The sequence below is a fragment of the Lindgomyces ingoldianus genome (assembly GCF_010093535.1).
Source record: "Lindgomyces ingoldianus strain ATCC 200398 unplaced genomic scaffold BDR25scaffold_8, whole genome shotgun sequence".
Taxonomy (NCBI): Eukaryota; Fungi; Ascomycota; class Dothideomycetes; order Pleosporales; family Lindgomycetaceae; genus Lindgomyces; species Lindgomyces ingoldianus.
Genome location: NW_022985169.1, coordinates 397,431 through 424,558, shown reverse-complemented (window position 1 = coordinate 424,558; position 27,128 = coordinate 397,431). Strand labels below are relative to the sequence as shown.

The following is a 27,128-nucleotide window of genomic DNA, read 5'->3' as shown; positions in this document are numbered from 1 at the left end:
TTTGGCATCCAAACCTCGCTGGCAGGGTCTGGATTTTGTTTGTCTTGTAACTCTTGTGAAGGCTTGTATGATTTTGCAATGGATACAGGCTGCACATCGAGTGGCCTCATTTTTCAGGCTGCTAATCTGCCGAGCTGTTATCAGCTGTTCTTAAATTTTCTTCAACACGTAGCCTCTCCAAAGCCGAAGATGTAAGAATAAGGTGGAACGTGGAAACATAAAACCAAAGCTTTTCAAAGAAGCGTAAGAGAGGTTTCTCCTAAATCAATCCATTGTTTATAGAAGTAACCCCAACTTTCATAAATTAACCTGGAGTATCACCATCGCTATAAGCAAGAATGGCAAACAGCTGTTCCCTAAAGTTTTAGAAGAACTTTATTTGGCTAAATAGCTTAAATAAAAGATGGCGAAAGAGGGTGCGTGGGGTGCGCGGTTGCTGAAGAAGATCAATGTCATCAAGAAGCCCAGAGAGACATATTCGAACTTACTTTGGGAGCAATTTAGTAGCTTGATTGCCGTCGGAGTACGTTGAGCTGCGCCTTAAAATAGTAGAAGAGGCGGTTTCGGCAGTGGGTAGACAGAGGCGGATTATTCCTCGGGTAGAACAAGAAATACATATTAGAGCGAGCTTCCATGCAGAGTTTAGCTGGTAAACATGGGGGCTATCTTTTCATGTGGAAAGTCAAATCTTTCCTGTAAAGTGGCATGCTGACATAAGAACAGATATCCATTTGTCTAAGACCCAAACCCATATTCTCATCTCTGCTCCGTGAAATAGTCTATGGCCAATACGTGGAAGCGAGTCTCACATCTTGCACTTGCCCCCATTACAGTCGAGCCTATCTAGCACATTCACACTCGAAGAGTGAAATCTCACCAGGGGTGAGCAACCCGCGCGCCTCCCCCTTCTGCCTAGCCTGACTCGGGTGGATTTTTTGTTTTGTTTTCCAAGACACGTGGATAAGCGTTTAGATATATAGTTTGAGTTTTAAGTATCATGGAGAAAAGAGAAGTGAGGGTGTGGGGACTAGAAGTGTGGCCTTAGCTCACAGTTTGCTTTTCTGGAGGCCTTGAGGGTTGTGTTGTCGTTGCCGTTCGAGCTGGAGCCACTAAGGAGGGCCATCGTGGTGGAGGCCGTCGTGTTGGAATGGCATCGAGAAAAGCGAGAAACACTTGATGAAAGAGGGGATGTGCCACCTAAAAGGCCCAGTGGATTCTTCGCAGAGTAAGAATGGCTCGAGCTTATCTACCTTGTGATAATTGATAAGAGAGCCCTCTTAGGTTGTCTCGGCTGCTCGCCGTATGAAAGATATCCGTGATATCAACGTAAAGTCCTAGGTATTGTGGGGAAGTCAGCCACAGAAATATGTACCCCAAACTCAGCAAGGTAACCAAGCAGGCGATGAAGTATGGGATTGTAGCGGTAAGCTCTGGGTAGATGATGAAAACATGAACAGAAATTGCTCGGGCCGAAGTCTTGAATGCCTGGAAACCTTAATTAAACACTAGCCAGCGAAGTGAAGACAATCGCTGGTATACACATCGAGATCAGGTGAATAAGCTATGGATGAAGCACATTTATAGATAGAATACTTATATAAGATAGATAGGAAAAAAATTTATTTGGTAGTATCTAAAACATAGAAATGAATGCTCAGGGTAGAGCAGACAAGCCTAACGCCACGCTCTAGCATACACACATCCTCCTACCACCTCTCATATTATCACATCACACGTACCTAAACCTAGCACAAAAAGCTGCATAGCTGTATTACAATCACTAAAAACACAATCTGAACCGAAGGAAAATCTGAATACAAAAAAAGGGTAATGGGTATATCAGCAATTCGCAAACTGAGCCCCCAACAGCTAAAGCAAGACGCAAGTAATTGATCGCTCGACTCTCCCAGAAAAAGACTGCCTTCCCATGCCACCAATTCATGCATGCACGCAAGCAATGCACGGACGACCAAACCCAATACGCCCCCTAACATCTCCTAAGAGATGATTGATCGACATCAGTGAGAGAAGAGAGAGAGATAGCAAAGAAACCCCACTAAAGCGAATGTGAATCGTCTTCCAAATCAAGCCCTCAAATAAAGAAGTCCAGTATCAACCTTCCGCTTCCGCCATGATCTGCTCCCCCTCGTCCAACATCCTCATAACCTTCTCCAAATTTGCCACCATCTCCTTCGCCTGCCCCACTAGCAACAACTTCTCTGCATTCGCTGGTAGCCCCAGATAAGTCGGCGGCTCACGCTCCGGCAAGTCATTCACCCATCCCATGAACTCTCTCCAACCTGTAGAGCTCGGCAGCTCCAAGCCCTCGCTCTGCTCTGTGTCCTTGACAATCTTGAAGTTGTCTTCGAAGGCGACAGGTGTCATACAGTTTTCAACGATGGAGGAAAGTATGCGGAAGTCAGCCTCGTCGTCGATTTTGCCGCCGTACATTTCGGTAATTAGGGTGCGGATCATGTCCCAGGGGATATTCTTGGGAGCGATGTTGGTGCGTCCATGTGCGACAGAGTCGATCCAAGTATCGATTACGAAGCTGCAGCATTCGTACTAGATGCGATGTTAGCATACAGAATGAAGTAACGAAAGAGGTGGGCTTACATCGCTGTCGTTAAACTCCCAGAAGCCCTTCCATCCAAGAGTAGGCGCGTATCGTAGACGCTCTTGAATCACTGCATGAAGGAAGGACAGCAACAAGTAGACGCGAGCTTTTTCGACCGGCTGCTTCGTCGCTTTTTCTGCCAAGGATGACAGTGAATCCTTCATATTGGCACGGATACCTGCGGGCTGTTCATAGGACAAGACGCGAGAGGCACGAAGAAGATTGACTGGGATCTTCGGGCTTGACTCCATGGACAAGAAGAGACGGAAGTCGGGGTTAGGTTTGAGAGATTCAAGCCTCTTCTCAAGCGACTGAAGCCATTGAGGTGCCAGATGAACGTTCTTGACAAGTACCCAGTTGCCAGTAGTGGCGGCGTTGTTGATTGCCTTGTCCGCACTTTCCACACCTTCGTTCGAACCCATGGCAATGTTGGTGCATGTAGCATGTTCCCTCTCAACCAGATTGTCGACCTTGTAGCTTGCATCGAAGCCAGGGCTGGAGCTGAGGGCCACAGGTGTCACGGCCGTGACTTGCTTGACAATCTCGCTCAGATCGCCACTAGCATCCAGTAGACCCTTGCCAAGTACCTCAGTGACAAAGCGCTCGACAGCAGGGACGAAACGATCCACACGGAAGAGCTTGACCAAAACGAGAGATCGAAGATGTCGGTCAAACTTAGGGAGATCCACAGGCCAAGCTTGGGGAACATGTCGTTCTCCGAGCTCCTCTGTGAGGAAATTGTTAAATGCCGCAGCGTCCACTTTGTCCAGTTCACCTTTGAAGATGGTGAGTTTAGCGGCACGAGCCATCGCTTCATCTTTGCGTTCTGGTTGGGTAGAGATATCCACTGCCTCCAAATCCTTGTCGAGAATTGTGTCGATCAGGGTCTTGTCCATCTTATAAGGAGCAGCTTGGACCAAAAGCATAGCCAGGGTAACACGATCCTTCTGCAATAGCGAGAGCGAGGTTCGACGATAGGTATCCACAAAAAGCTCAGTCAGAATCTGATCAATACGAACCGCATGGCCAGTCATTCCAGAGTTCTTAATCTTCCGCAGTACATTTGCAAAGATCTGCGTAAAGTACTGAAGCGAGAATTGGTAAAAGTGATTAAGATGGTGTAGCTGCTCCAGGACAGCGAAGATTGCCGAACAAGAACGAGCAACAACAGTATACTCCTTGGTGATATTATCGACTTCCTTCATAACGTCACCAGTTTCTGCAACCTTAGCCGAGATCTCAGCGGCTTCCTTCTTAAGAGTCTCCAAAGTTTCGATGACACGGTCATCATCGAGAATGTTTCCGCGAGACTCGTTGAGAGCCTGAAGCAGGCGCTTCTCCAATTGTCGGAGATGAACGCTGAACTCTCCTTGCATCTTAATGAGATTGGATCGTCGCTCATCCACATCCGGCCTCTCCGACTTGAGCACTTCGTTGAGCGTTTGAGTCTGCAGACTGCTCTGCGTAACCGTAAAATTGACGAATGTGGTTCGACTGCAGATATCGGGAGCAAAATTAGCCGAAGGATCGCGTGTAGACAAATATAGCTTGAATGAAGGCGAGAAATCGATTTCCTGCTTGCCAAGCTGAATGAGCACACGACCACCAGTCTTTTGGTATTCCTTGTTGAGCACATGATTGAGGATAGGGTCCAAATGCTCGGCGTCCTGAATCAAGATCGGGTTGCCAAAGCGTAGGGAGCTCTCCAATTGCTTAGTGAAGGAATCATCCAAGAAACTCGTGACGGTTAGACGTCGGTCCTTGCACTCGTTCTGCAAGAAGTCTGCGACTCTGCCAGAGGGGTCGATGATCAATGGGTAGCGGTTGAACCTCTTCAGGATGATAGCGTTTTCGGTGCACAAGTCGTCAACTGGCAAAGAGTTGTGCTGCCAAGTCAGTCTCTCATCAGCGGTAGAGAGATATTCGGTTACAGGGTTGAGTGGCTTGAAGCTGATGCCAGAAAGAGAAAGGTGGTGTAGCCAGTCTTCCATCATAGTCTTCCTGTATTGTTGGTCGTAGTAACCTCCGTAGGCGATAAAGGCTGCAGCAACAAGAACGTCTCCGACAATAGTGTCAATCTGAGAGTCGAACGACTTGCTGCTTTCCTCCCATCGAGATCGTTCAGAGGATAAACTATCAAGAAGACGGACGCTTCGGTCGACTTTGAACTGGACAGTCGACATTTCAGACTTGATGGCTTGCGTTTCGCTGATTAAAGCCGCATATTCCGTCTTGTATCGCGTGATACTATCCTCGAGTTCCTTAATCAAGAGTTCGGTTTCCTTCGCCTCATCCTTCGTTGCCTGTGCATCCGCTTCCAATTGGTCAACCTCTGCACGAAGTGGACCCACTCGATCGAGGATATCGGAGTAGTTGACTTGGGCCGCAGTCCACTGCACAAGGGGACCGCAGGCCTTGGAAGCACGGTTGACCCTCTCGAAAGTAAAATCCTCCTTCGAAAGGAAATCATGCTGCATCTTCCGACGAAGGGGAGCTGTCATCTGCCTCTCGTTGTCAAATTGGACAATACTAGCGATGAAGTCATCGCGCCTGACAACGGCCTGTATATCCCTCCAGGCAGCAATCTTGTGGCCGAGAAGGGTGCAGACAGCCTCCAGCGCCAACTTGACACCAGCAGGAGGATTCGCCATGGATCGGACTTCGGTAAGATGTTGTCGCTTGATGTTCTGGACGCTCTTCTGCGCTTCAATCACAGCAGGTTCAGCAGCCGCCAAGTCGTTCATGACAACCTCCTTTCGAGACGCTATCTCCTCCTCTGCTTTGGCGAGCTTGGTCTGGGTCTCCAACGAGCCTGCCTTCTCCTGCTCCGCCTTACGCTGATCCGCAATCATCTTCTGCAACTTCTCGTTCGCTTCTTTGTCCTTCTCTTCCAACTGCGTCTGTTTATCCTTCAAGCTCACCCTCAAATCCCTAACCTTGTCGACAGTCTCACGCAATTTTTCCAAACCAACATTGAGATGGCGTTGCTGTTCCTCCAGGTCTTCGCGCTTCTCATTGTAGAGCTTGACATATTGTGCAACGAAGTCCAGGAAGTGTCGAGGCGTGAGATAAGTGGTCTTATTCTGCTGCTTCTGTAGCTTCGTGTTAAAGTTATGCAACGAGTAATGAATATACACCATAGCATTAACAACGCTCTCACGGTGAGACGGCGGAAGATTGAGTCCACGGTATGCGACAGGAATGCTATCCGGAGCATTGAAATTCGGTCGGTCCAAGTCGACAGATTGTGTGAGTTCAGAGCCCACTTGGTAAAGAGCTTGATCGGACCAGTCACCGAACCAGTTAAGCACGCAGCGATTGAACAACGCGGGACTAGTAGCGGCCTTAGATGACAGACCTTCCTCGGGCGGATTCATTGTGAAGACGACATGCAAGTTCTTCACAATCTGCTCAGTGAACCACTTGTAGAGCTCCTCCTGAGAGTCGAGAATGGTGCCCTGCCTCTGAGCACCTTCCTTGATAGCCGTCATCAACGACGCGTATTCGTCCCCTTCGAAAAGACCAGGAACCTCGGCGTTGGCGAGAAGTGTGTTCATGCGCTCAAGGAAACCAGAGTCAAGGACGTTGGACTCGTCCATGATGAAGCATATCTTTTCACCCTTGCAACCACATCTTCGGAGGACATTTCGCAGGTCCTCGTCAAAGTCCTCGCTGGAGTACTTTCCGTGAACCTTGATCTGGTAAACCTTCAAACCGTTCATCCAGGCCACGAATCGCGACAATGTTGTCTTGCCACTACCGCTGACGCCAATCAAGATCAGATGGCCTTGGGGTTGACGGAATACTCGGTCAATTCGAAGAACGTGTTCCAAAACATCGTTGAAGAGGATCAATGGAACGTCAACCTCTTCCTCACAGAAGGTCTTCAGACGCGCCTTGACAAAGTCCCGGAGCTGGTCGCGTTCGACTGGCACGTAGTTCTTAGAGAGCCAGTTCGAGAAGAGAATAGGCCCTCCAAGCGCCTTCCCTTCATCCATGGTAGGGAAGTGTTCGGCAGCAATACGATGGACGCATTCTTCAGTCCACTTTCTCTCATCTTCGTCAATGAGACGGTCTTGGAAGAGGCGCAAAGCTTCATGGGCCCAGATTCGGATGAGCCCTTCCACAGGTAAGGTCTCGAGCGGTCGGAGTGCTTCGTACACACCTCGGACCCATCGAGTCAGCTCACGAGGGGAGTAGACGTAATGTGGCTGGATATCTGGGGTGAAGCGCTTCTGAGATTCCGCGTAGAGCTGTACCATTGCCTTAGTCAACGCCTCTGAGTAACCACGCAGGGTCGGAATGATCTTCAAGACCGCACTATTGAATGTGCCGTAAATTTGGAGTAGTGACTGCTCTCCAGGATAGTCGACCATAATCAATGGGGCATGACGCAAGAATCGAAGAGCCATGGGGGTACGCCCTGCATCTGTTGGGGGGTTGCATGCACCGACGAACTGAATGCGATCGAGAGTAACCCAAGTCTTGTCAGAAGTCCTCCAGAATCCGTTCTGTTCAACTAATTGCCTGAGGAAGGAGATGGCTCGCTGGGTGCCATACTTGTCGGGAGCTGGAAGGTTGATTTCGTCGCAAAAGATGATGAGCCAACGACCAATCTGGGTAGGCGTGAGCTGAACTCCGTTAAGTGTCTTCTTGTATTCGCAATACTGTTCGAAAGTCTTGATAAGGAGGTCAGGGGTCGTGGCGCTTGAGAAGTTAAGGCCTACGACCTGCATGTTCGGCAGTTTACGAAGTGCGCTGAAGAGAGTCATGGTTTTACCAGAGCCAGGGGGACCACAAAGCAGGAGAGGTTTATGTTCTGCAAGCCAGGAATAGAGGACATCTTCGTGGCGAACGGTGTCGAGAGTCGGAATGACCACATCCGTCTGAATGATAGAGTGAGTGTTAACTTCAACATTGGGAACTTGACTCTGCCACATGATCCAGTCTGCCTTCTCGGGCTGGACATCGAAGTCAATGAGGGAGGTGGTGTCAGACAATGGTGGAAGTTCGACATCTGTAAGGCCAGCGATAAGATCTCCAAACTGCTTGCGCTCTGCCAAAGGACAGTCTCCAACTAGGGCCCATACCAAGGCAAGCAACAGCTTCTTCGAGAGGTAAGCTTCCATCTGAGTATCCTCCAATGGGAAGTCTTGATGCTGGACATTATACTCCAAGACAGTTCGGCAAGCCTTGTTCAGCAGGGAGCACAGCGTGTTCAAAGCGCGGATATCTGTATACTCCATGATGTGGTGAAACTTCTTAGCCACGCTGAGCGCCTTCTCGATGAACCGATCCTGCCTTAGTTTAATCTGCAGGAACTCAGCGATCATTCCTTGAACGGAAAGAGTCTTCTGAGACATCTGTCCTGGGGCGACTGAGTCATCCTCGATATCTTCGAAGGGATTGGTCTTGAGGTTCTCAATATAGTTGGATATCATCATATCAATCTCAACGGTGTCGTCGCTGAACCAGACCATACCGCAACGACTGACAGTGGCGAGGGTTGCGTATTTAAGAGTCTCGACTTCGAACATGATCCGAACGTTCGGTGGGAGATTGAGACGTTCACCATTTGGCAGAGTGAGAAGCTTGTTGTCGTCGAGAACACTGTTCAAATTCTCAACCCATTCGGGATCCACATCACCATCAAAGACGATCCAGTGCCGCTTGCTGTCCTCGCCACGAAGGTTATCGACGATTTTCCGAAGGATGCTTGTGAAGAGGCCGTCAGTCCATTCACGGGTAGTACTGTCCAGGGTTCCGTAGAGGTTCTCTTTGGACATCACTTTGGGATCGATAACGTGACAGACACCCTCCACGCCCTCGACTGTCTGCAGAGCTGCCAGCAATGTCTTCCATGCTGCTGATTTGCCGGAGCCAGATGAGCCAACCATCATAACACCGTGGTGAAGATTCTGGATCTGGTAAAACTGGAGGATCTTTGCCATCCAGGCATCGCTGACAATGAACTTAGACTCGGCTGCTGATTTGCGAATAGCCTCCTGGAGTTTGTCGAGTGGCGCAGGAATATACTCGACCCCAGGGAAAGAGTCGGCTTCGATAGTCTTCATGATGTCAGCATCAGAGCGGATCAGCTTTGGTGCCATTGTCTCCCGCAGACTCTGGACAATAATCTGCGGTTCCATGACCTCCTCATCCGCGGGCAGTGAACCCTGCGCGGCAATGCGAGCTCGCTTGAGTCCACCAGAGCTAACAAGCACACTCTTTAAGGCTCGGAGACCAAAATCGTAATGTGCCTGCTTCGAAAGGCTGACAGCACAGGTGTCGAAGAAAGGTACCACCTGCTTAGATAATTCCTTCGCACGAGAGAAACCTTGAGAGTAAAGCATAACTTCGGCAATAAGTTCCTTGTCAGGTTTAGACATAGCGACGCTTCGGAAGAGTTTCTTCAAATTGTCCGGAAGATTGGAACGGCCTGCATAACCTGGGTTCATGGTGATGAAGATGCCGGTTTGAGAATTGACTTTCAATTGGCGGCCAATCAACTCAATCTGAGACGACTTCTCGTCTTCGGCTCCTTTCCGAAGTCCGAGCTGGATGTTTTGTACTTGCTGGGACACAGCAGATAGGATTCGCTCTTCCAAACGATTGAACTCGTCGAAGCAGCCCCAGGCACCTACTTGGCAAATACCGAGGAAGATACGGCCCATAGCCTGGAAGTCGAACGTATCGTCACAGCAGAAGACCAGAGTGAATCGACCGAGCTGCACACCCAACGCCTTAACTGATTCAGTCTTTCCAGTGCCTGCTGGTCCATAAGGAGATCCACCAAGCCGCTGGCACAAGGCTTGGGTGAGGGTGAGGAAACATCGATCAGTAAGTGGTGTCCGAACGAGGCGCTCTGCTACACCGAGGTATTCAAAGCCATAATCGAGAACAGCATTGGCCATCTTGATTTTGAGTCGCTGTAACAAGTCTCTCTCAGGCTCATAGACGTAGCGCATGGAAAGCAGCCACATGTGGTGGGTAGGTGAGCGCGCGCCAACTTTTTGCAGCTTGTGGATGACATCGCGCTGGTGGACGAACTCTGTGATTAGATGCTCGCATTTCCTCCGTTGGATGGGTTCGAGGTCGCCAAGGACGGAGGTTGCAAGCAACTTCAGGATATTGACTTGCTTATCATACAGTTGGGGCAGGCTAACTCCTTCTTCAGTAAGAGACCTCTCTACGGCTGTAGTCCAGGCGACTTGGGTTCCAAGGACGACAACTTGCGCGGGGTATTTAGCGATGTAGGCATCGAAAGCCTCGGGATCCATGGCATCAGCAGCCGAAAGCGCCTCGAACTCTTGGAAGGCCTCTATAGTTAACTCCGCAAGGGTGCTCTTCATATTCAATTCGAGCGCTCCAAGCCATTCGTTGATTCGAGGTGTTTTCGCCAAAGATATTTCCTTTCGAAGCATAACCTCCTCGCCCTCCTTTGAGGTAAATCCTAGGATTGTTGAGTTTTCGTCCGTAACGAGACCTGAGATACCAGCAAACATCTTCCTCAAATGTTTGGCTATGCGGAGGGTATCGTTGCTGTTGCCAATGATTTCAAGAAGATCTTCATCACCGACAAAGTAGAATCGAGGGAATGATACGCGTTCACGCTCAAGGTACTCTCCCAACGCTTTCTGGATCTTATTTAAAAGCTCGGCTAGACGTTCGAGAGACTTTTGCACACCAGAGATGCCCAGAACATCAAGAACGAATGGTGACCGAGAGACTTTCTTCATGACGGACAAGAACTCGGAGTTAATGTTCTGGAAACGTGATGACTCCATTGGGAGTAGGTGTTTGATATCGGCATTGCCAGTAAAGACTCCTTCGAGATACACCCATTGGCGCTGGACATCGATCCAGACATCGAAGAGGACATGTACACGGTTAAGCTTCTCTTCCCAGGCCGATGCATCCTCTTCAAACTCTTTGTAATATGGAGAATGTCTCATAGCTTGCAGCGAATTCAAATTCTCACTGCACTTAGCGAAAAGATCGTCCCAACCGCGGATAAGACGACACTTGTTCTGGTAGTTGACAAGTTCCAGGGAGTAGTTTTGCCAAGTCTCACGGACTTGCTTCAGGAATTCTTCAAGAGCCATCTCTCCTTGAGCCTGCGTGATGACATCCCGAATAATCTTCTCACTCGGACCAAGCTGTAGGTCCCAGACGTCACCAAGAGTCATAGACACAGCAGAGTATCGCTTCTGGGGTCTCAGTTGCTTGAAAATCTTGGCCCAATGTCGCTCCCTAACAGCGTCTGAACGCATCTCGCTGAGAAGGGAGTTGACTTTCAGAAGCTGCTTCAAGTTGTTCTGAACATACTCGAACGCTGCATACTGTCGCATTCGGCTCGGCATATCTTTGGTCATCTTCACGAGATTGTCGAGATTGTTGCGAAGCTTACGAGGCTGGATGCTATTCCAAAGGGTCTCACGGAGCTCATCAATACTGCTCCAAATCGTGCCCAACGAAGCCCAAACCGACTTGAAATCCTGGACTTCCTCGAGCAGCGACGAAAGAATGTTGTCTGGTGATGAAGGAAGATTCAGGGCATCCTTAGCTTTAGAAATGTTCTCAGACTCCGTACGCAATTGGTTGAGTTTGTGATCGAACGTCGAAAGTGTCGCCGACGCGTCTGCTGGGGGAATGTTCCCAGACACAGGCTTCTCCTCAGCCCATTGTGCCGTTATATCCGCAATCTTCTGATTGATAACTCTGTCCTCTGCAATGATCTTTGCTCGAAGACCATCGGCCTGGTCATTTGCAATCTTCGTCTTCCTTTCCAAGACATCGTTGAGAGTCTGCCACTCATGGTCAATCTGCTCCATAGGTAACCAATCAGGTGGAAACTGATAGCGTTGGCGGTTGAGCGCGATCTGGCCCTGACGGAAAACTTCCACCTCTGGTCCCCAGACCTGGACTTTCCTCTTACACTGCTGAACAGTGGTAATGAATGAGACTGCTTGTGCAGTGGAGGATGCTTCGAGCGACTGGCTCTCCAAGTCTTTACGAGCCCTCTCAATTTCGGCGTACACCTCACTCATACGTTGCCCAAGTCTACTTGCAAACTTCATCAAGATCTCGTGCTGCCATTGATCGTACTTGGCATTGACTTTGACTTGAACCTGGTCATAGTCGACAGTGACGTATCCGAAGGATCGACTGACCTCCGAGGTGTCGAACGTAGCACGCGTCTTTCGGATTTCCTGGAGGAGCTGTAGCCATCGCGAGAGAGCCTCTCCCAGAACATCGTAGACATATTCCGACTGGAGATCCCATAATGACTGGAACTGTAGCCACTCATCGACGTAGGAAGATATGTCGCGAAGCTTGCCCTCAATAGCGCCGTATACCTGCATCAAGGAGTCTGTGCAGCGGCTTGGAAGGTCCACGAATTGGTTCATCGCGGTGTCGTCGACAGCTTCCAAGCGCATCTCGTATCGCGAGGCTTTCACCTTCTGCAGAGTACATATCACAGCGAGCCATTGCTGGAGTTGTTCTAGCCAGCTAGCGCGGGCGAATTCAAGTGGCGGGTCGAGGTAGATGACTTGATTCCGCATTGTGATCTCGTGAACGAGCTTTGTGAGCCTTGGTTTCTCGTCCGTCGTCTCAGACACCGCGGGTTGGCTAATGGGTCTATGATCTTGATCTTCGACGTTGTTGAACACTTCGATCCACTCTGTGATCGCCCGGCTCAGCCGTACCAGCAAGATAGACTCTATTCGTGCATTCATCTCCGAGACCCATGAGGCCAGGTTCGAATAATTCTCCAGGTTAAGTTGATCGACAGAACGTTGAATTGTCTCCAGATTCTGTCTGAAAGACTCCGTATTGTAGGGGCATATTTCCAGGTCCTTTAGAGCCTTCTCAACAGTCACATTGATTGACAGTAGCGTTGCTACTTTCGCCTGCAACAAGGATGTGGCTGCAGCAAATTCACGGACGAATTGAACATGCTTGCTCTCGCTTCGAACAGCACCGGATGTTCCAGGAGGGAAGTTAGTTTGTCGGATGTGGAGATCATAAGCGTGGACGAATGATTCCCATTTAAGGGGAACGCCCTTGCCAACTAAGCCTTGAACATCGTTAAGGTAACCGTTCAAAAGTAACGCGACTCCAGTCATCTCCCCAATGGATCGTACGGTCTGGGTGTAAGTTCGCACGCTCTCCATCAGGCTGACAGCATATGGGTATACTCGTTTCGCCTCCTTGGAGATGTTGTTGATTCCGTGGGGTACTTGGTAGCCGCGCCATGTCAAGTTTCGAACTTCTTTGAAGAGAGCGATTACCTGTGCGTCGAAGTTCACGTTCAGCTCAAGTATGTTGCCGGCTGCACGATTCTTGCTAATCAGGAAGAGTCGTCCAGATATTGATAGTTTTCGTCGAGCAACTTCTTGCAGCCAGGACTCAAAAATCGGTCGGGTATCGAGCTTTTTCTTAAACATGCTAGTCTCCGCTTGAAGCTTTTGGCCTTCTGCGTGGAGGGCCCATTCTTTACCCAAAATGTCTTCGACTTTACCCATGTAGTTCTCCAGCTGAGTCTCAATCTGTCGAGCCCAGATGACGGCACCAGAAACAGGAGGGAAGTCGCGAAGTTGGGCCATCGCGTGTGCCTCGGAGTTTCCATATTGCCGCTTAAACCTCTCATGGAGCGCCGAGATGTCCTCCTTGACATTTTCGATAAGTTGAGTCTGGTACTCAGAAATAGCTCCTCGAATCTTTGGTCGCACAAAGAGAGGATTAAACTTTGAGAAAACGCGAAACATCTCGCTGGCCGACTTGGCGGTTCCAAGGCGATCCCTCAACCTCGCAATGATAGAGTTCTCTACTCGGGAGGTCCGCTCGTTGTACTTTTGCTCAGCCTGCTCAAATAATGCAGTGCCGGCCTCGTTAACCTCCATCACATCAACCTCCTTTAGGAAGCCATAAGCTTGGGCAACTTCCTCAACGGCGTCCACGTCACCAATTTCTTCGACAATGACGGCTTCCCTAGTAGGTGATCCGTCGGAGGCAGATGGGAGAGACGACTGCGAGCCAAGAACATCGACAATTGTTCGCTGCAGCTGCTCGTGGTTCTTTCTGAAAGTTGTAATGTACCGAAGTCGCTCCTCGATTTCCTTGTGACGAGCTGCAATTTTGATGGGGATGAATTTCTCGTTCCTTCGCCTCGTCACCTCGCGGGCAACGTTGGTAAACTCCTTGACGTTCTCCTCCCAGGCGCGCCATATTCCTTCGGCCGTGCCCATAATGGCTTGGAACTCCGGATACTCCATGGACATGAGGACTTTGCCGTTCAACAACTTCTTCAGCCGGTCTTGCAGATCACCTGAAATGGCTTCCACCAGAGGGAGGGCTCGCCGAACGGGATAAGGACAGATGCGGAGCTTCTTGTTCATGTGACTAAAGATCTGCTGGATTGCCTCCTGGACCTTCTGAAGGGAAGTAGCCGACAGCAACTCATCCAAGGGAAAGTCTCGCATCAACTGATTGTATTTTTGGACAAGATCTGTCGTCTCTTTCAATCCAGTGTCGGCGCTGAAACTGACTGTGGCCTGGAATCGCTTTGCATTCTTCAATACATCCAGTGTCAACTTCACACCAGGGCTACTGAGCTGGGCCTCAATGTCCTCCAACCTGGATTCCATAGAAAGCCAGAAATTAATCTCTTGCGTTGCCGTTCCAGTTTGTGCATCTCGCGAAGTCCTGGTGATATTCTGAATTGACTTAATCCATCCGTTCACCGTCGCTTGAAGCCCGTTGAGAAAGCTGCTGTCGGTGAGTACGGCGGCAGGCAGCAGCTCCGGGACAGGCTTGACGTTGCGTTCTTCGGCGCTCTCCAGCGCATTCTGGATGATAGGGTGCAAAGGTAGGAGCAGTTCTGGAATCTCAACATTCTGCTGCAGGTGCTGCAGACTCAGCGCCAGCTCCGCCAGCTTCTTCTTAGTGGCCGAAATACCCGTCCTTGCGTCATTGTCACCCTTGCTATACCCCGTCCGGCTGCGCTGGTCTTTGGTGTATGCATCAAAATACGGCTCAACCGCGTGTTGAAGAAGTGAAGATAAGGGTGCGTAAGGGGACAACTCTTGCGAAGAAGCATTATTATTGCGAAGGGTAAAGCCAGGGAGAGTATTAATCAGCACCTGTTGGCTGATGGGTATCGTAGGGTCTATAGGTATCGGTTGCTTCGTAATGACCATGTACGTTGCGCAGGTAGGAGAAGGCAAAAGGTCTGAGGAAACGGTATAGGTATAGTGTGCTGAAACACCTGTGTCTCTAGTCAGTGGTGACGCTCCCTCATCGCCAACATGCTGCTTGCCATTTGGCTCCAGCCCATCTTTGTGAGTCTCATCAACTCTGTCCTTGATGACGTATATGACCGTCTGCGTCTCAAGTGCGAACCGGGTGCATCGCTGAAGGGTGTCGTGTATTCTGGAGGGTGACAGGAGACTGCCCGGAGCGCGGAGGTCTTGCTCTGAAGCGCCGAGATTGACATCGAGGACCCTCTCGAGATAATCGACGATGATCTGGGGGTCTATCGCCGGTGTCGTTGGGCTTGGTGATCGGATGTTGCCGTTGGCCGCCCCTGGAGCCAGCGGTCCCTCCATGCTGTCGTTTAAGGGAGATTCGGGGGAGAAGACATGTGTTTCGCTGCTTCCGACGGGTGGTGCAGGAAAGCGAGATGGGGTAAAGGTGAGAATCGGCACGGGACGGGGCACGCAAGTCCGGGTGATGATGGGGGTGAATGTTGACGGTTCAGGGTCTCAAAATAATGTCTTGACGCGATCTGGGTGGACGCGCACGGTCGGCTGGTCCAAATGGCTTCCCGCACTCTTGGCAACAGCCACAGGGGAACGGTCCGATCGGAACACCAATAACAAATCGATCTGAAACGAAAAGAGCTGCTTCGAGAAGAGTTCGGGCGTGGCGTGCTGCTCAGCTGACGGTAGTGATCGAGTTGGTGTGTTTTAATGGCGGGAAACAACCCTTCTTTCCAGTGAAGTTCATCTATGGAGTCGCTGAATCCCAAACCGGGAAGTCACGACAACGCTACATCACGTGAATGTCTGAGGGCCGGTTCACCCCCCGGCCAAATCGTCTGCATGCTCCTGCATGGACGACCAGGTTCGGCTGAACCCGTCTCCAAACGCATGCGAGCTGTCAACATGGAACTCTTGAGTATAAATCTGACATGACGTGGACGAACCATAATCATATAAACTCCCGAAGTCCGGCAGACCACGCGAATATTTACCGCAGACAGGCATCATACACATTTGTCACAGCCAATACCGCAACACCATACCTATATTAACAAAAGATGCAATTCCTAACAACAACCTATCTGCCTCCTCTCCTTCCCCTCTCCTCCAACTCCACCTCTACATCCACATCCACCCCCTCATCACTATCCCTCCCTCTCCCCAGCCCAGCATCCCTTCCCCCATCCTCAGCACCACTCCCCGGACTAACCGGACTCAACAACCTAATATCTCCGCCTCCAATCCTGAGTCTCTTCCTCACCCAATTCAACTTCCCATCCACCCACCCCGCCGTCTTTCTAATAACACTCCAAACCATCTCCTGCCTTTCATCCAACAATCCACTCCCCTGTTGCGGATTCTCATGCGCCTCAACCTTGAACTGGTATTTTAAGCAATCTTTAACCGTCACGAGTCCCGTTAGTCTTCCGCGGTACTCGATGAGAATGACTCTCGGTCCCATTTTTTTAAAGAGCTCCATGACTGTTTCGAGCGGGAGGCGGGGGTGCACGGTGAGTGGGGTTGGATCAATGAATTTGGAGAGGTCGATGCGGAGGCTGGAGGATGTTGCGGACATCGTGTCGAACGTGACTGCGGGGATTGAAGACGACAATGTACGACTATCAACCCCAGTTCCTGAGGCGGTGAAGTAGCATTTCGCGTGTCCGGGGGCGAGCTGGTCACGTTTTGCGCGATCGATAGCGTAGCGAAGCTCAGTTCGACCAATGTAGCCAATGAGAGTCTTAGAGTTGGCGTCTTCAACGATAGGGTAGCCTTGGTATTGGTTTTCATTTACGATGCATTCTAGCGCGCGGAGCTCGAGGCCGGTGGCTGGAAGGGAAATTATGTGAGACGCCATGACCTGGGATACGGGGACGCCAAAGGTGTGTTCTTCTTTGTTGTCGAGGAAGGGGAAGCCGTTGAACCAGATGGTGCGGTCGGCGATGCCGCCGTGGCCGAAGCGCTCCCCGACGGCTTTTGTGACGCCGACCACGATCTATGAAGGTGTCAGTACGTGCAGGATATGGATGGCTATTCAAGTGACGTACCATAGTCGGAAGAATATATGTCAAAGCTCCAGTGAGCTCGAACATAATGACCACAACAGACACTGTGATATGCATGATCCCGCTAAGCGCAGCTGCAGCACCTAGAAATGCATACGTCCCGGGTGTAATACATGGTCCATCTGGCTCACAAGCGGCGAAGAATGCGGAGCTTGGGAAGGACTCATGTAAATGTTGAACGAATATGCCCACCATTCGACCAAAGGAGGCCCCAATAGCCATCGAGGGTACGAAAATACCCGCCGGGACTTTGCAACCAAAAGAAATAATGACGAGCAAAGTTCGAACAACAGTTGCAATCGCGAGTGAGATGATCATGTGCCAACGATTTTGGTGGCTACGCAGTTTAGAACATGATTCCAGAATGACAGTCTCTAGGAACCGACTTACTCGCAGAGCTCATCATAGTCATGACCACCCTCACATTCCAGAAACAGGATCTCCATACTCTCAGTCATATCGATCCTGAGAAACATGTTCGGGTAGCAAATCATAGCCGTAATAACAGCCAAAGTAACCGATTCCAAAATCGGATACTTTGCCAGGTATTTCTTCCTAAACGCCTGCACCCGCAGATTCCACTTGATCACGAAGGCTCCGTAGAGACCGCCAAATGCTCCGATGATCAAGTAGAAGAGGATCTCGAAGAAATGCCAGGATCGATCGTATTTGACTTGGAACATGACCAACTGGCCAGTCCGGAAAGGGTTCATTGCCTATACTCTGTGAGCTTTAGAGTAGATTCTAGGAAGGTCAGTCTTACGGCTAAGACAGCCGTGGCTACCAGGGCGCAGAAGTAGCTCCTCCACATCGTCTTCAGTGGGAAGTAGTTCGACATCTCTTCCAAAGAGAACAGCACCCCACCTATGGGACTGCCGAACGCAACCCCAACGCCTGCCGCAGCACTCGCGCTTAGGATTTCTCGCGTCTTCGCAGCATTCCGTCGGTATTTGTCGAAGAACCGTGATATCACGTTCCCAGTGCATACAGCATAATGTACGCTGGGTCCTTCTTTTCCCACCGAAAGCCCCGAAGCAATCGCCAGAGGCAACCCGATCGACTTAATCACCAGCGTCCAAGCTCCCAAAAACCCTTTCATCACAAACCCCGCTATAATGCATTTGATCTCCGATATCCCTGATCCCGCAGCGTAGGGAGCGAACGACTTGACGAGCGTAGCAGCCGTCAAAGAAAACAGCGCGGCGAATAGTATGTAGAAAACGTAGTTTATGGGCCAGAACCCACTCCAACGTTTCCATTCAGGACAGCCTATTCAAAGATTAGCCCTTCCTCTCAAATGCCAATCCCAGCACGGTATGCAGGGCCCAATGTCCAAACCTACCACTCTCAGCACCCCAACAGCAAAAATTCTCATTCAGATAAAACGCCGTGGTACAGTGCCCCAACTTAATATCACTCAACCACTCAGTCACGATATTCAAAAAAGCAGCGTTCAACCCAATCGCAGCTCCCACCAGAGTCACCACTATCCAAGCCTGTCCCGCGTCATAAGCTTCGCTAACCTTCCCCCTCCAAGATAGCCCTCGGCCATCCGCCCGCTCCCAAACCCCCGCTCTTTCCTTCCTCCTTGCGCGTCGACGCAACTGCTCTCGTGCTGCATCCTGCACCCAGTCTATTGTTGTGAAGTCCTCGTATCTCTTGATCTCCGCGATCTCCTCATGTATGACATGTTCCGCGCTGGCGGCAGTAGCTTCGGCGTTGGCTTGCTCGGGATCGGAGCGGAGAGAGACGGAGGTGTTGCGGCGGCGGAGCGAGGGCGTGAAGGACGAAGAGTGTGTAGGTTGGTGTCGGGTTTGGGTTTGGGTTTGGCGCGTCTCAGAGGTGGATCCGGAGCGGCGATTCATCTCATCGTGAGGTCGTCGAGGGCATGGGATATGTGGAACGTTGGGCAGCTTGCGAGCTAGAGCTTGAGGTCTTTGAGAGGCTGAGGTTGAGGCTGGTCGCAGGTCGTAGCTTGACTGCGCCACAACTTCGATATCGATGAAGAGATTGATAGTCTTGAACATCAGCACACAATGGCAATAATTATCTTGCCAAGATGAGAATTAAAAATAGCTTCATAGTACCTAGGATCGCTATGGAAAGGTGCTTAGTTCTAGGAATTGTAGGAGCTTCTTCCTTATCGCGTATTTGGAGTTTCGGTCCTGAAAGCAACGGCTAAACACAATGAAGCAGACCGAATCTCAGCAAAACTATCTCAGAAAAAGCCTCTTACTAACTTGTGCTATCATATTAGGTGAATACGCATACAACAGACTATTATCTGGATAGTACCCTTCACAAGAGAATAAAGTGCAGTCTTCATGCACTAAACTTACCCTGCAACTTGCGTCTCACCGGGTTGATAGATGGCGAAATACTGTTAGGAGCGAACATGGTAGGTTCCAATATAATTAGAAAGTGACATCCTTTAACACTCTAACCTAAGTTGGCATTAACGCCAACGAGTTATATAGTTCTAGCGTATATTCTGTGGCAGCGGCGATGATACTAGGTATCCGTTTATTTATCGAAGCCTTTTCTCTGTCTAGTCCCTCAGTTCAAGTTCCGAATATACTATCCATTTATTTATCTTTACCATTTCTTTGCTAATCCCCATAGTTCATATTCCTAATATACAAGTTAGAAACCGCAAAATCTCCCCCATTTCCATCCTCACTCTACATTACTAGATCCACCTCCTTTTTCTTCCATCCACTCCACAAACCCTCCAGCTAAGCAAAGCTTCTATCCCCCAGCCACCTTGACACCAACGCAAAAGCCTCCTTCGGTTTATCATACGGCACCAAATGGCCTGCCCCATCCACCGTACTAAAAGCAAACGTCGTCTCCCTCTCACCCCCTCCCATCTTCACCTTAACCTCCTTAAACCACCCTACATCCCTCTTTCCATCCTTCCATGCACGCGGCGCCTGCGCTACAAACGCCGGCTGTCCACTCCACAGCATGTTACTCGCCCAGCGTATATTTCCCGCGGTATTACACGCGAGGTCGAGATTCCCCTGGTAGAACAACACATCGATTTCATTTTCAAGGAGATACAAGACTTGGGGTTGTGTGCTGATGCCTTCGTCGTTCGTTAGCGTGAAAGCAATAGCGACTTCCTCCGACAAAATGGAGTAGTTGTGGAGCGCCTTGGGGACCTGCAAAGCCTCCCACACCCATGGTAGGTTCAGATATTCCTGGATATGTGGGATTTCGGGGTAGCAGAGTTCGTCTTTCGTCTTACATGGAGTGGTGATGTCAAAGCGATTGCGACCGCCGGGGCCGGATTCACTGTCGTAATGTGAGATTACGCCGTTCCAGCATATTGTGCTAGCGGCGGCGCAGATTGCAGGGTCCGGGTGCTGGTAGCAGACCTGGGCGAGATTCATGCAGCGGGGGAGATTGGAGGCCATGATGTCACAGCGTGTGCTATTGAAGATGGGCGATTTGATGCCGGGGTTCGTGGTGCAGAGGGTTTCCCAGTAGCCAAAGGCTGTGTCCAGGGGTGAGACGTAGCCGTTGCCTACGAGGATGGAAGCTAAGTTGACCTGAGGGCGGTGCGGGTACAAGAGGTTTTGGGAAACGATTTGAGCTCCGAGAATTGGGACGTAGTGGCCCTGATTGTATGATTAGATAGATTAATTTTGTGGTTAGGGTAATCTTACTGCATAACTTTCTCCTGAGATATGGAAGTCCCGCCCTAACAAATCAGGGAAGACTTCGCTGACAAACAGCTGCAGAAAGTGATGCATATCTTCCGCAGCCGTGAAGCTAGTCGCAGGAACAGGCATCCCCTTATCGATATACGAAAAGCCTACTCCAGCGGGCTGATCCACAAAGATGAGATTCGCGTTCCTGCTCCAACCATATTCGTTATACTTAGTGCCATTGCCATGCTCATTGATTACGCAAGGACCCATCTCCTGCAGCATTCCAATCATCGAAGAGCCGCCAGGCCCACCGGTGAGCCAGAGGAGGAGTGGGTCTTCTGAGGGAGAAGACTGAGATTCAAAGTACCAGAAGAAGAGATGCTTTGATCCAACATCGAGCCAGCCGGTGTATTGCTTCGAATGGGCATTGCAGAGGGTTTCATTTTGTTGCTGTTTGATGCGAATTGAATGCTCAGAGTACTGGCTTCGGTAGACTTGAAATGCGTTGACTTCTTGCTCCTCGGTCGACTCTTGGAGGGGGATTTGAGACGAGAACGTCAGATGGGACCCCGCAAAAAGAAGAGAAATGGACTGGAAGAACTTCATTGTTCCAATTGCCCTCAACTAAGCTTTGTGTATGTCTTGATGGTGATGACTGAAGCGCCACAGACGCAATTCATTGGGCAAAGGAATGCAATGCTTCTGAGGATGGATTTGGTCGGCTAACGAAGAGCTCCTGGGATCTGGAGGAGATATTTCTTGCTTAATGATGAAGTCCTAATCGATGAAATACGGATTGTGTTTGTGTTGATGATTGCCTGAAACACCAGCCAGACTTCCATGACGGTGCTGACCATTCTTACGGATCGAGTCCTTGTGGCTGGACGCTCACGCGCCACAAGTTTGACAACTGTGCAAACACTTCAACTTTTGTGAGAATGGTCAAGTGAACCTCCTCGCCCACAGCCCACGCGTCTCACCCACGACATTTACCTTTCTACCCGCAAATACCGCGTCAAACCAATCGCGAAACGTATTGGACTCCCATATATATTCCAGCTAATCTGTTGTGAGAATCTAAACACCCTCAATTCAACTCTACACGGCTCCAACTTCAAGGCTGCGCGCGAAGTTCGGGGAAAGCTCCTTCCACGATGCCGTACAACAACACCCCAATCGCTCCTCCCCGAGAAGTCAGTGGCCAAGTATCGCTGCCTCGTAAGTTCCCCTTCTTCTTTACATATTTTCACCTTGTTCTTCCTCCATTGTTCTCAATCGTGCGCCACGATCAGGCACACCGTGGATCATGCCTTCCCCAGACTTCCACGTGCGCTGGGCATCAGAGGAGCCTCACCGACTGAATATACTCCCTCGTACACGCCCATTCCATACCCAATCACAAAAATATCTTTCCCATTCACATATTGACCATGTCGTATAAATACCGGACTAACGGCCCCGCTACCTCAGTCGCCCGAGTCCAAAAAATCATCGCCGCAGATCCCGACCGCACCCATGTCTCCAAGAATGCCTCCTTCGCCATCGCACTAGCCACAGAGATGTTCATCCAACACCTAGCAACCACTACCCACAACGTCGTCAAAGCGGAGCGGAAACCGCGTCGGAATATCCAATACCGCGACGTTTCGTCTGCGGTCGCTAAGACGGATAATCTGGAGTTTTTGGTCGATGTGGTACCGAGAACCGTTACGTATAAGGAATATAAGAAGAGGAGAGAGGAGAGTGGGAAGGCGAAGGAGCCCGGAATTCAAGCCGTGTTGAATGGGGTGGATGCGGGGCCAAGCACTGTGAATGGGACTGGGGCTGGGGCTGGGGCTGGGAATGGGGTGAATGCTAATGGGCCGGTGCAGAATGGGCATGTGGAGGAGAAAGTGGCGGAGGAAGAGGAAGAGGAGGAGATGGGTAATGAACAGGCTCCGGAGTTGATGGACGTGGATCGTGATGAGACGATGTCTGCGCAGGAGGAAGAGGAAGAGGATCCTGCAGCTAAGCAGATTGAGATGGAGATGCGCGGCCCGAAGGCAAATGGATCGAGTCCGACGACGCGACGTCCGAGTGGCTTCACGGCTATTAATGGGACGAGGTAACGGGGCTGTATTTGAGAGAGTCTTTCCGTCGGTACTCGCATGGCGCATGGAGTTAAGGGAACATAAAGTCTGGCGTTTGGGGCAGACTGATTCTTTGAAGGAAAGACGAACTCTATTCCGAACAATCACGGCATGAATGCAGGTACGATACCAAAATAACTAGTACTCTCATGTCTCCAGCAAAAAATTATACGCAATTGAACCCAAATGCCATACCCACAACCTCACAAACCAACGTCTTTTCAAACCGGACTCCCCAAATCAACAAGTCCCTTTAGCCCCTCTCACTAATCAATAGACCAAACCTCCGCATCCCCCTTCCAGCCTTCCTCAACAACAATTCCTTCCAACACCTCCACCGTCCTATGCCACGGCACCCCAAATCTTGCGGAATTAATCTTACACATCCTTATCCCACTCACCACCTCCCCCTCTCCTTCGGTCCCCATCTCCCTCGCCCTAACCTCCTCCAATAAATCTCTCATTGCCGGCCCGGTATTTGTTAGAATAACATCCGGCCTGTCCTTCGCCCTCCCATACTTTGCACTGGTAAACAAACACCCAATCCAATGCCTCGGCACATCCCCCGTCTCACAAGGCGGAATCAGGAGACAAGAACCCGTTGGCACTGGATTAGCCCTCGGGTCGTGGGCTTTGAGGCAGTGGGACCGGTATTGAAGGTAGGCGTTGGGGTAGCGGTCGCGAAAGGCGGCCGCGATGCCGGCGCCCCAGGAGCCTTGCGTGTTGCACGCGTGGATGAGGAGGGTGTTTGGGGGTGCGGAGAAGATGTCGCCTGTGTGGTTTGTTAAAGTGAGGGTTGGAGCGGTGGGCTTGGAACGTTTGGGTTCGGTGCGTTTGGATTCGTTGGGTTCACTGGATTCGGGGTTGGGGGATGAGGCGGGTTGCTTGCGTTTGGTGGGGAGGGGGTTTGAGGGTTCTGGGATTGGTGATGGCATGGCTGTGGGGTGTTGAGAGTGGTCTCGAGGGTTAGGGAGACTCGCAGTTGAGGCTCTATTCAGAAGTCTGGGCGAGAATTTGAGGACGAGCGTGTAAGTAGTCCGAAGGTCTGGTAGTAAGTGTTATGAGTCAAATAAAAGGTCGACCTTGCAGGCAATAGAGGAACTTGCGGATGCAGCCTTATCTGTGAACCCTGTGTGATATCTGCTGAGGTTGAGTTGAGTAGCAAGTACTCGCCAGTAAGTGTCCTCAATTCCTGCTGGGGGAGATCTATTGATGATCGCAGGCTGCTTTAAAGACAATTCAAAGGTTCAGTTCGCAGGTTCAGCAGGCAGAAGCCAAGCGTTGACGGAAGCAATATCCGACTCAGTGACGCCGCCTAAGAGGTGCCACATCTGATTGGTATAAACCGTACCAAACAAATAGGAGGTCATTCCAAGTTCCGGGCTGCCTGTGATTTTGAGAGAGTTCGAGAGAGTTTGCTAACCTTTGGAGTTTGTTGGTCTGTTATGGATTGGAGCCCGTTTCAATCCCCGTAAACGCACATGTTATACAAGGTAGAACAGAGTCTATAGCCAGTGCGAAGTTTTCAAGGCGTAAAAATATGAATCGAACCTCCATCCATGATGACGATGCACACAGTGTTTGTACCAAAGTCTGCGGCTCCTTCTTGGCCAACGAGCGGCCCGGCGAATTCCGACCAATCAACGCCTTCCCGATCCCTCTTCGTCTTTTCCAAACTTCACCTCACTACCTCATCAACGCCCGCCGTCGCAGCTCTCTCTTCCCCTTATCCTTCCACCCACGCATCCGCCACGATGCCCGCCCTCACTACCACAACGCGTGCGCTCGCCCGCACATGGACCGCCCACCAATTGCCCGCAGCGCGCGCCTGCACCGCCGCCGTCCAGCAGACCCGCTCCGTGTCCGAGGTATCCAGCACCTCGTCCTTCGACAGCCCGTTCAAGGGCTCCGGATCCTCGACCAAGATCCCCAGTTTCGCTGCCTATCGGAATAAGAGCGGGGGTGAGACCGGGCCGAAGGTGTTTAGTTATTTCATGGTGGGGACGATGGGCGCGTTGTCGGCTTTGGGCGCGAAGGCGACTGTGCAAGGTGGGTACTGCTCTATCATCACTGCTCGAGCCCTGGAATGCACTGGAAATGGTATAATGGAGGAGTTTTGAGATGTGGAAGTGCAATTGGCTGCTAGGACGGCGGTTTAGGGATATGGTGTGATGAACAAGACAGCGCTAACAAATCCCGCAACAGACTTCCTCGTCAACATGTCTGCATCCGCCGATGTGCTCGCCCAAGCCAAGGTTGAAATCGACCTCGCTGCCATTCCCGAGGGCAAGAATGTACGCATCCCCGCTGCTGCTAATTGAGGATTTCCGGATGGAGGGAAGCTGATCGAATTGCAGGTCATCATCAAATGGCGAGGCAAGCCTGTCTTCATTCGACACCGCACCGAGGATGAGATCAAGGAGGCTGAAGATACAAAATGGGAGAGTCTACGAGACCCGGAACCGGATTCTGAACGTGTGAAGAAGCCGGAGTGGTTGATCATGCTTGGTATGTGGACAAGTCTAAGCCTTCGCACGCACGGCAGGGCAATACCTATTCCGCCTCGCTACCCTTCGCTTCCTAGAGCACGCGAACAACGTACTAATACATTCAGGCGTCTGCACCCATCTTGGCTGCGTCCCCATCGGCGAAGCCGGCGACTTCGGCGGCTGGTTCTGCCCGTGCCACGGTTCCCACTACGACATCTCCGGCCGCATAAGAAAGGGTCCTGCACCTCTCAACCTTGAAGTACCCGCATACGAATTCCCAGAGGATGGAAAGGTAATTATCGGATAGAGAGTTCGCTATGTGTAAATTAGAAAATATCATCCGAGAATGGAAGAGAGGTTGAGCTGGAATGGGCATGGCAGGCTTGGTGTGGCACTGTGTTGATAGGCGAAGCCATCACATGTTTTCTGTCTCTGCGATTCATAGATCTGGATTGTGTGGTAGGAATGTATTGCTTAGAGTCCTTCACCGCCGAGGACATGGACGTGAGAATTGTGAGTCTATATCAGGCGAAGTCTTCACCATACCCGCTTCCTATATTCGCCCATTTGCGTTCTCCAATGCTCCTTCCTGTGCATTCCCCAGTGCTCCTGCCTGTCAATTCCCCAATGCTCCTGCCTGTACATTCCCCAATGCTCCTGCCTGTACATTCCCCAATGCTCCTGCCTGTGCATTCCCCAGTGCTCTTGCCTGTGTATTCCCCAGTGCTCCTGCCTGTACATAAGTTTCTGACACCTGAATGAAGGCTACTCCGACACCATATCCGTACGGAATCCACTACTTTCCCTGCTCGTATCCCCCATCTCACTGCCCACTGCCCAAGAACTCCTTAACTGCATTCACGGCTTCCTCAAACCTCTTCCCCTCAATCAAAACCAAATGCCCCTTCGGCTTAACCCCCAGCTCTTGGAATGCCCTCTTGCTGTCACTCGCCCCCTCATCCACCTCAGTATCATACTCAAAGCTCCCCCAACCCAGACTATACTTCTGCAACACCTCATCTTCCGGGTGGAAGTAAAACGTCTCTTCCTCCTTACCCTTTCCTCCTGCTGCCCCTCCTTTCTTCTTCTTGCTAGGTGGTGGTGGGTCGGGCGACGACAGCGACGAAGCGACCTCGGCGTAGGTTTTCGAGAGAATGAGATAGTGGGTGAAGGCATATGGTTCTTTTTCCGACAGCGCCCACGCGATTTCTTCTAGCAGCATGGTGTACATGGGTGGTACAGTTTCGTGGGGCATGTTGATGAAGCGTTCGGTTAGGATGAGGCCGATTTGGGAGGGAGAGGGCTGGGAGAGGAGGGAAGACAGGGGTGCGAGGGACGGGGTGGAGGATGCTTTTTTGGTGAGGTAGGTGGTGAGGTCTTTTATGACTTTGTTGTCCTGCGAGGAGTGTTAAAGGGCGGGCTAGAAGAGGTAGGGAGAGGCGCATAGTCACTTTATGGGTTGAGAGATTCAGCACGGTGAGGAAGGCGTAGGGGTCGCTTTCATTGCCATCGACCTTCACGGTGCTGCCGAGTAACGGCTGCGAGAGGATGAGGTCGGCAAGCGCAGAGAGGTCGAAGAGCTGGGCGTCGACGTCAAGGAGCTGGCGCAGGAGGGTTTTGAGGCCGTGGAAGTCGACGGCAGGCTGGGGGTCAAACCATTCGAAGTCGACATTCACCATATCCATATCCTAAGCGCATCCATCATAAGCTCTAGGATCGAAGACTGGGTGCATGGCGGGGCTGTGAGGGTCGCGAGGGTCGTGCCTACCTCGTCGCTATCCGAGTCCTCATTCTTCCTCTTCCCCTTGCCTTCCGGCGCATCTGGCAGGTCTTCTGGGTCTTTTCTTGGTTTTCGTTTCGGCATTGTGGGCTGCGTGCACAATTCAAGGCTGGACGTCCGAAGCA

At 50.9% G+C, this 27,128-nt stretch overlaps 8 protein-coding genes across 8 annotated transcripts; 3 read left to right on the top strand and 5 right to left on the bottom strand.

The window, feature by feature from the left end:
• Window positions 1-1,756: 1,756 nt before the first annotated feature.
• On the bottom strand, window positions 1,757-15,380 carry BDR25DRAFT_256486 (uncharacterized protein). The gene is made up of 3 exons (XM_033686412.1): window positions 14,940-15,380; window positions 2,617-14,888; window positions 1,757-2,565 (listed from the first exon to the last, which is right to left on the bottom strand). The coding sequence occupies exons 1-3, from the start codon at window positions 15,226-15,228 to the stop codon at window positions 2,113-2,115; spliced, it is 13,014 nt and encodes a 4,337-aa protein (XP_033550506.1). The 5' UTR covers window positions 15,229-15,380; the 3' UTR covers window positions 1,757-2,112.
• Window positions 15,381-15,961: 581 nt separating this feature from the next.
• BDR25DRAFT_332522 (uncharacterized protein) lies at window positions 15,962-19,346 on the bottom strand (the record flags this gene model as incomplete). The annotated part of the gene is made up of 6 exons (XM_033692756.1): window positions 15,962-16,879; window positions 16,932-17,286; window positions 17,340-17,665; window positions 17,713-18,218; window positions 18,292-18,870; window positions 19,289-19,346. 6 exons carry the CDS (start codon window positions 19,344-19,346, stop codon window positions 15,962-15,964), a joined length of 2,742 nt encoding a protein of 913 aa, XP_033550505.1.
• A 158-nt stretch (window positions 19,347-19,504) lies between these two features.
• Window positions 19,505-21,415, bottom strand: BDR25DRAFT_281573 (alpha/beta-hydrolase). The gene is made up of 2 exons (XM_033687900.1): window positions 20,621-21,415; window positions 19,505-20,572 (listed from the first exon to the last, which is right to left on the bottom strand). The coding sequence occupies exons 1-2, from the start codon at window positions 21,209-21,211 to the stop codon at window positions 19,685-19,687; spliced, it is 1,479 nt and encodes a 492-aa protein (XP_033550504.1). The 5' UTR covers window positions 21,212-21,415; the 3' UTR covers window positions 19,505-19,684.
• A 344-nt stretch (window positions 21,416-21,759) lies between these two features.
• Window positions 21,760-22,341, top strand: BDR25DRAFT_177596 (histone-fold-containing protein; the record flags this gene model as incomplete). Its single annotated transcript, XM_033684182.1, has 2 exons — window positions 21,760-21,823; window positions 22,076-22,341. Coding segments are annotated over 2 exons (330 nt in total), but the record flags the coding sequence as incomplete, so codon positions are not given.
• A 510-nt stretch (window positions 22,342-22,851) lies between these two features.
• Window positions 22,852-23,968, bottom strand: BDR25DRAFT_256475 (uncharacterized protein). Its single transcript, XM_033686411.1, has one exon. It carries the CDS (start codon window positions 23,667-23,669, stop codon window positions 23,001-23,003), a length of 669 nt encoding a protein of 222 aa, XP_033550502.1. The 5' UTR covers window positions 23,670-23,968; the 3' UTR covers window positions 22,852-23,000.
• Window positions 23,969-24,488: 520 nt separating this feature from the next.
• Window positions 24,489-25,530, top strand: BDR25DRAFT_216856 (ubiquinol-cytochrome c r; the record flags this gene model as incomplete). The annotated part of the gene is made up of 4 exons (XM_033684890.1): window positions 24,489-24,783; window positions 24,940-25,028; window positions 25,092-25,242; window positions 25,349-25,530. 4 exons carry the CDS (start codon window positions 24,489-24,491, stop codon window positions 25,528-25,530), a joined length of 717 nt encoding a protein of 238 aa, XP_033550501.1.
• BDR25DRAFT_124311 (uncharacterized protein) lies at window positions 25,324-26,006 on the top strand. The gene has a single exon (XM_033683750.1). It carries the CDS (start codon window positions 25,592-25,594, stop codon window positions 25,964-25,966), a length of 375 nt encoding a protein of 124 aa, XP_033550500.1. The 5' UTR covers window positions 25,324-25,591; the 3' UTR covers window positions 25,967-26,006.
• On the bottom strand, window positions 25,769-27,087 carry BDR25DRAFT_281560 (uncharacterized protein; the record flags this gene model as incomplete). The annotated part of the gene is made up of 3 exons (XM_033687899.1): window positions 25,769-26,619; window positions 26,675-26,911; window positions 26,992-27,087. The coding sequence occupies 3 exons, from the start codon at window positions 27,085-27,087 to the stop codon at window positions 26,047-26,049; spliced, it is 906 nt and encodes a 301-aa protein (XP_033550499.1). The 3' UTR covers window positions 25,769-26,046.
• Between the last annotated feature and the right edge of the window lie 41 nt (window positions 27,088-27,128).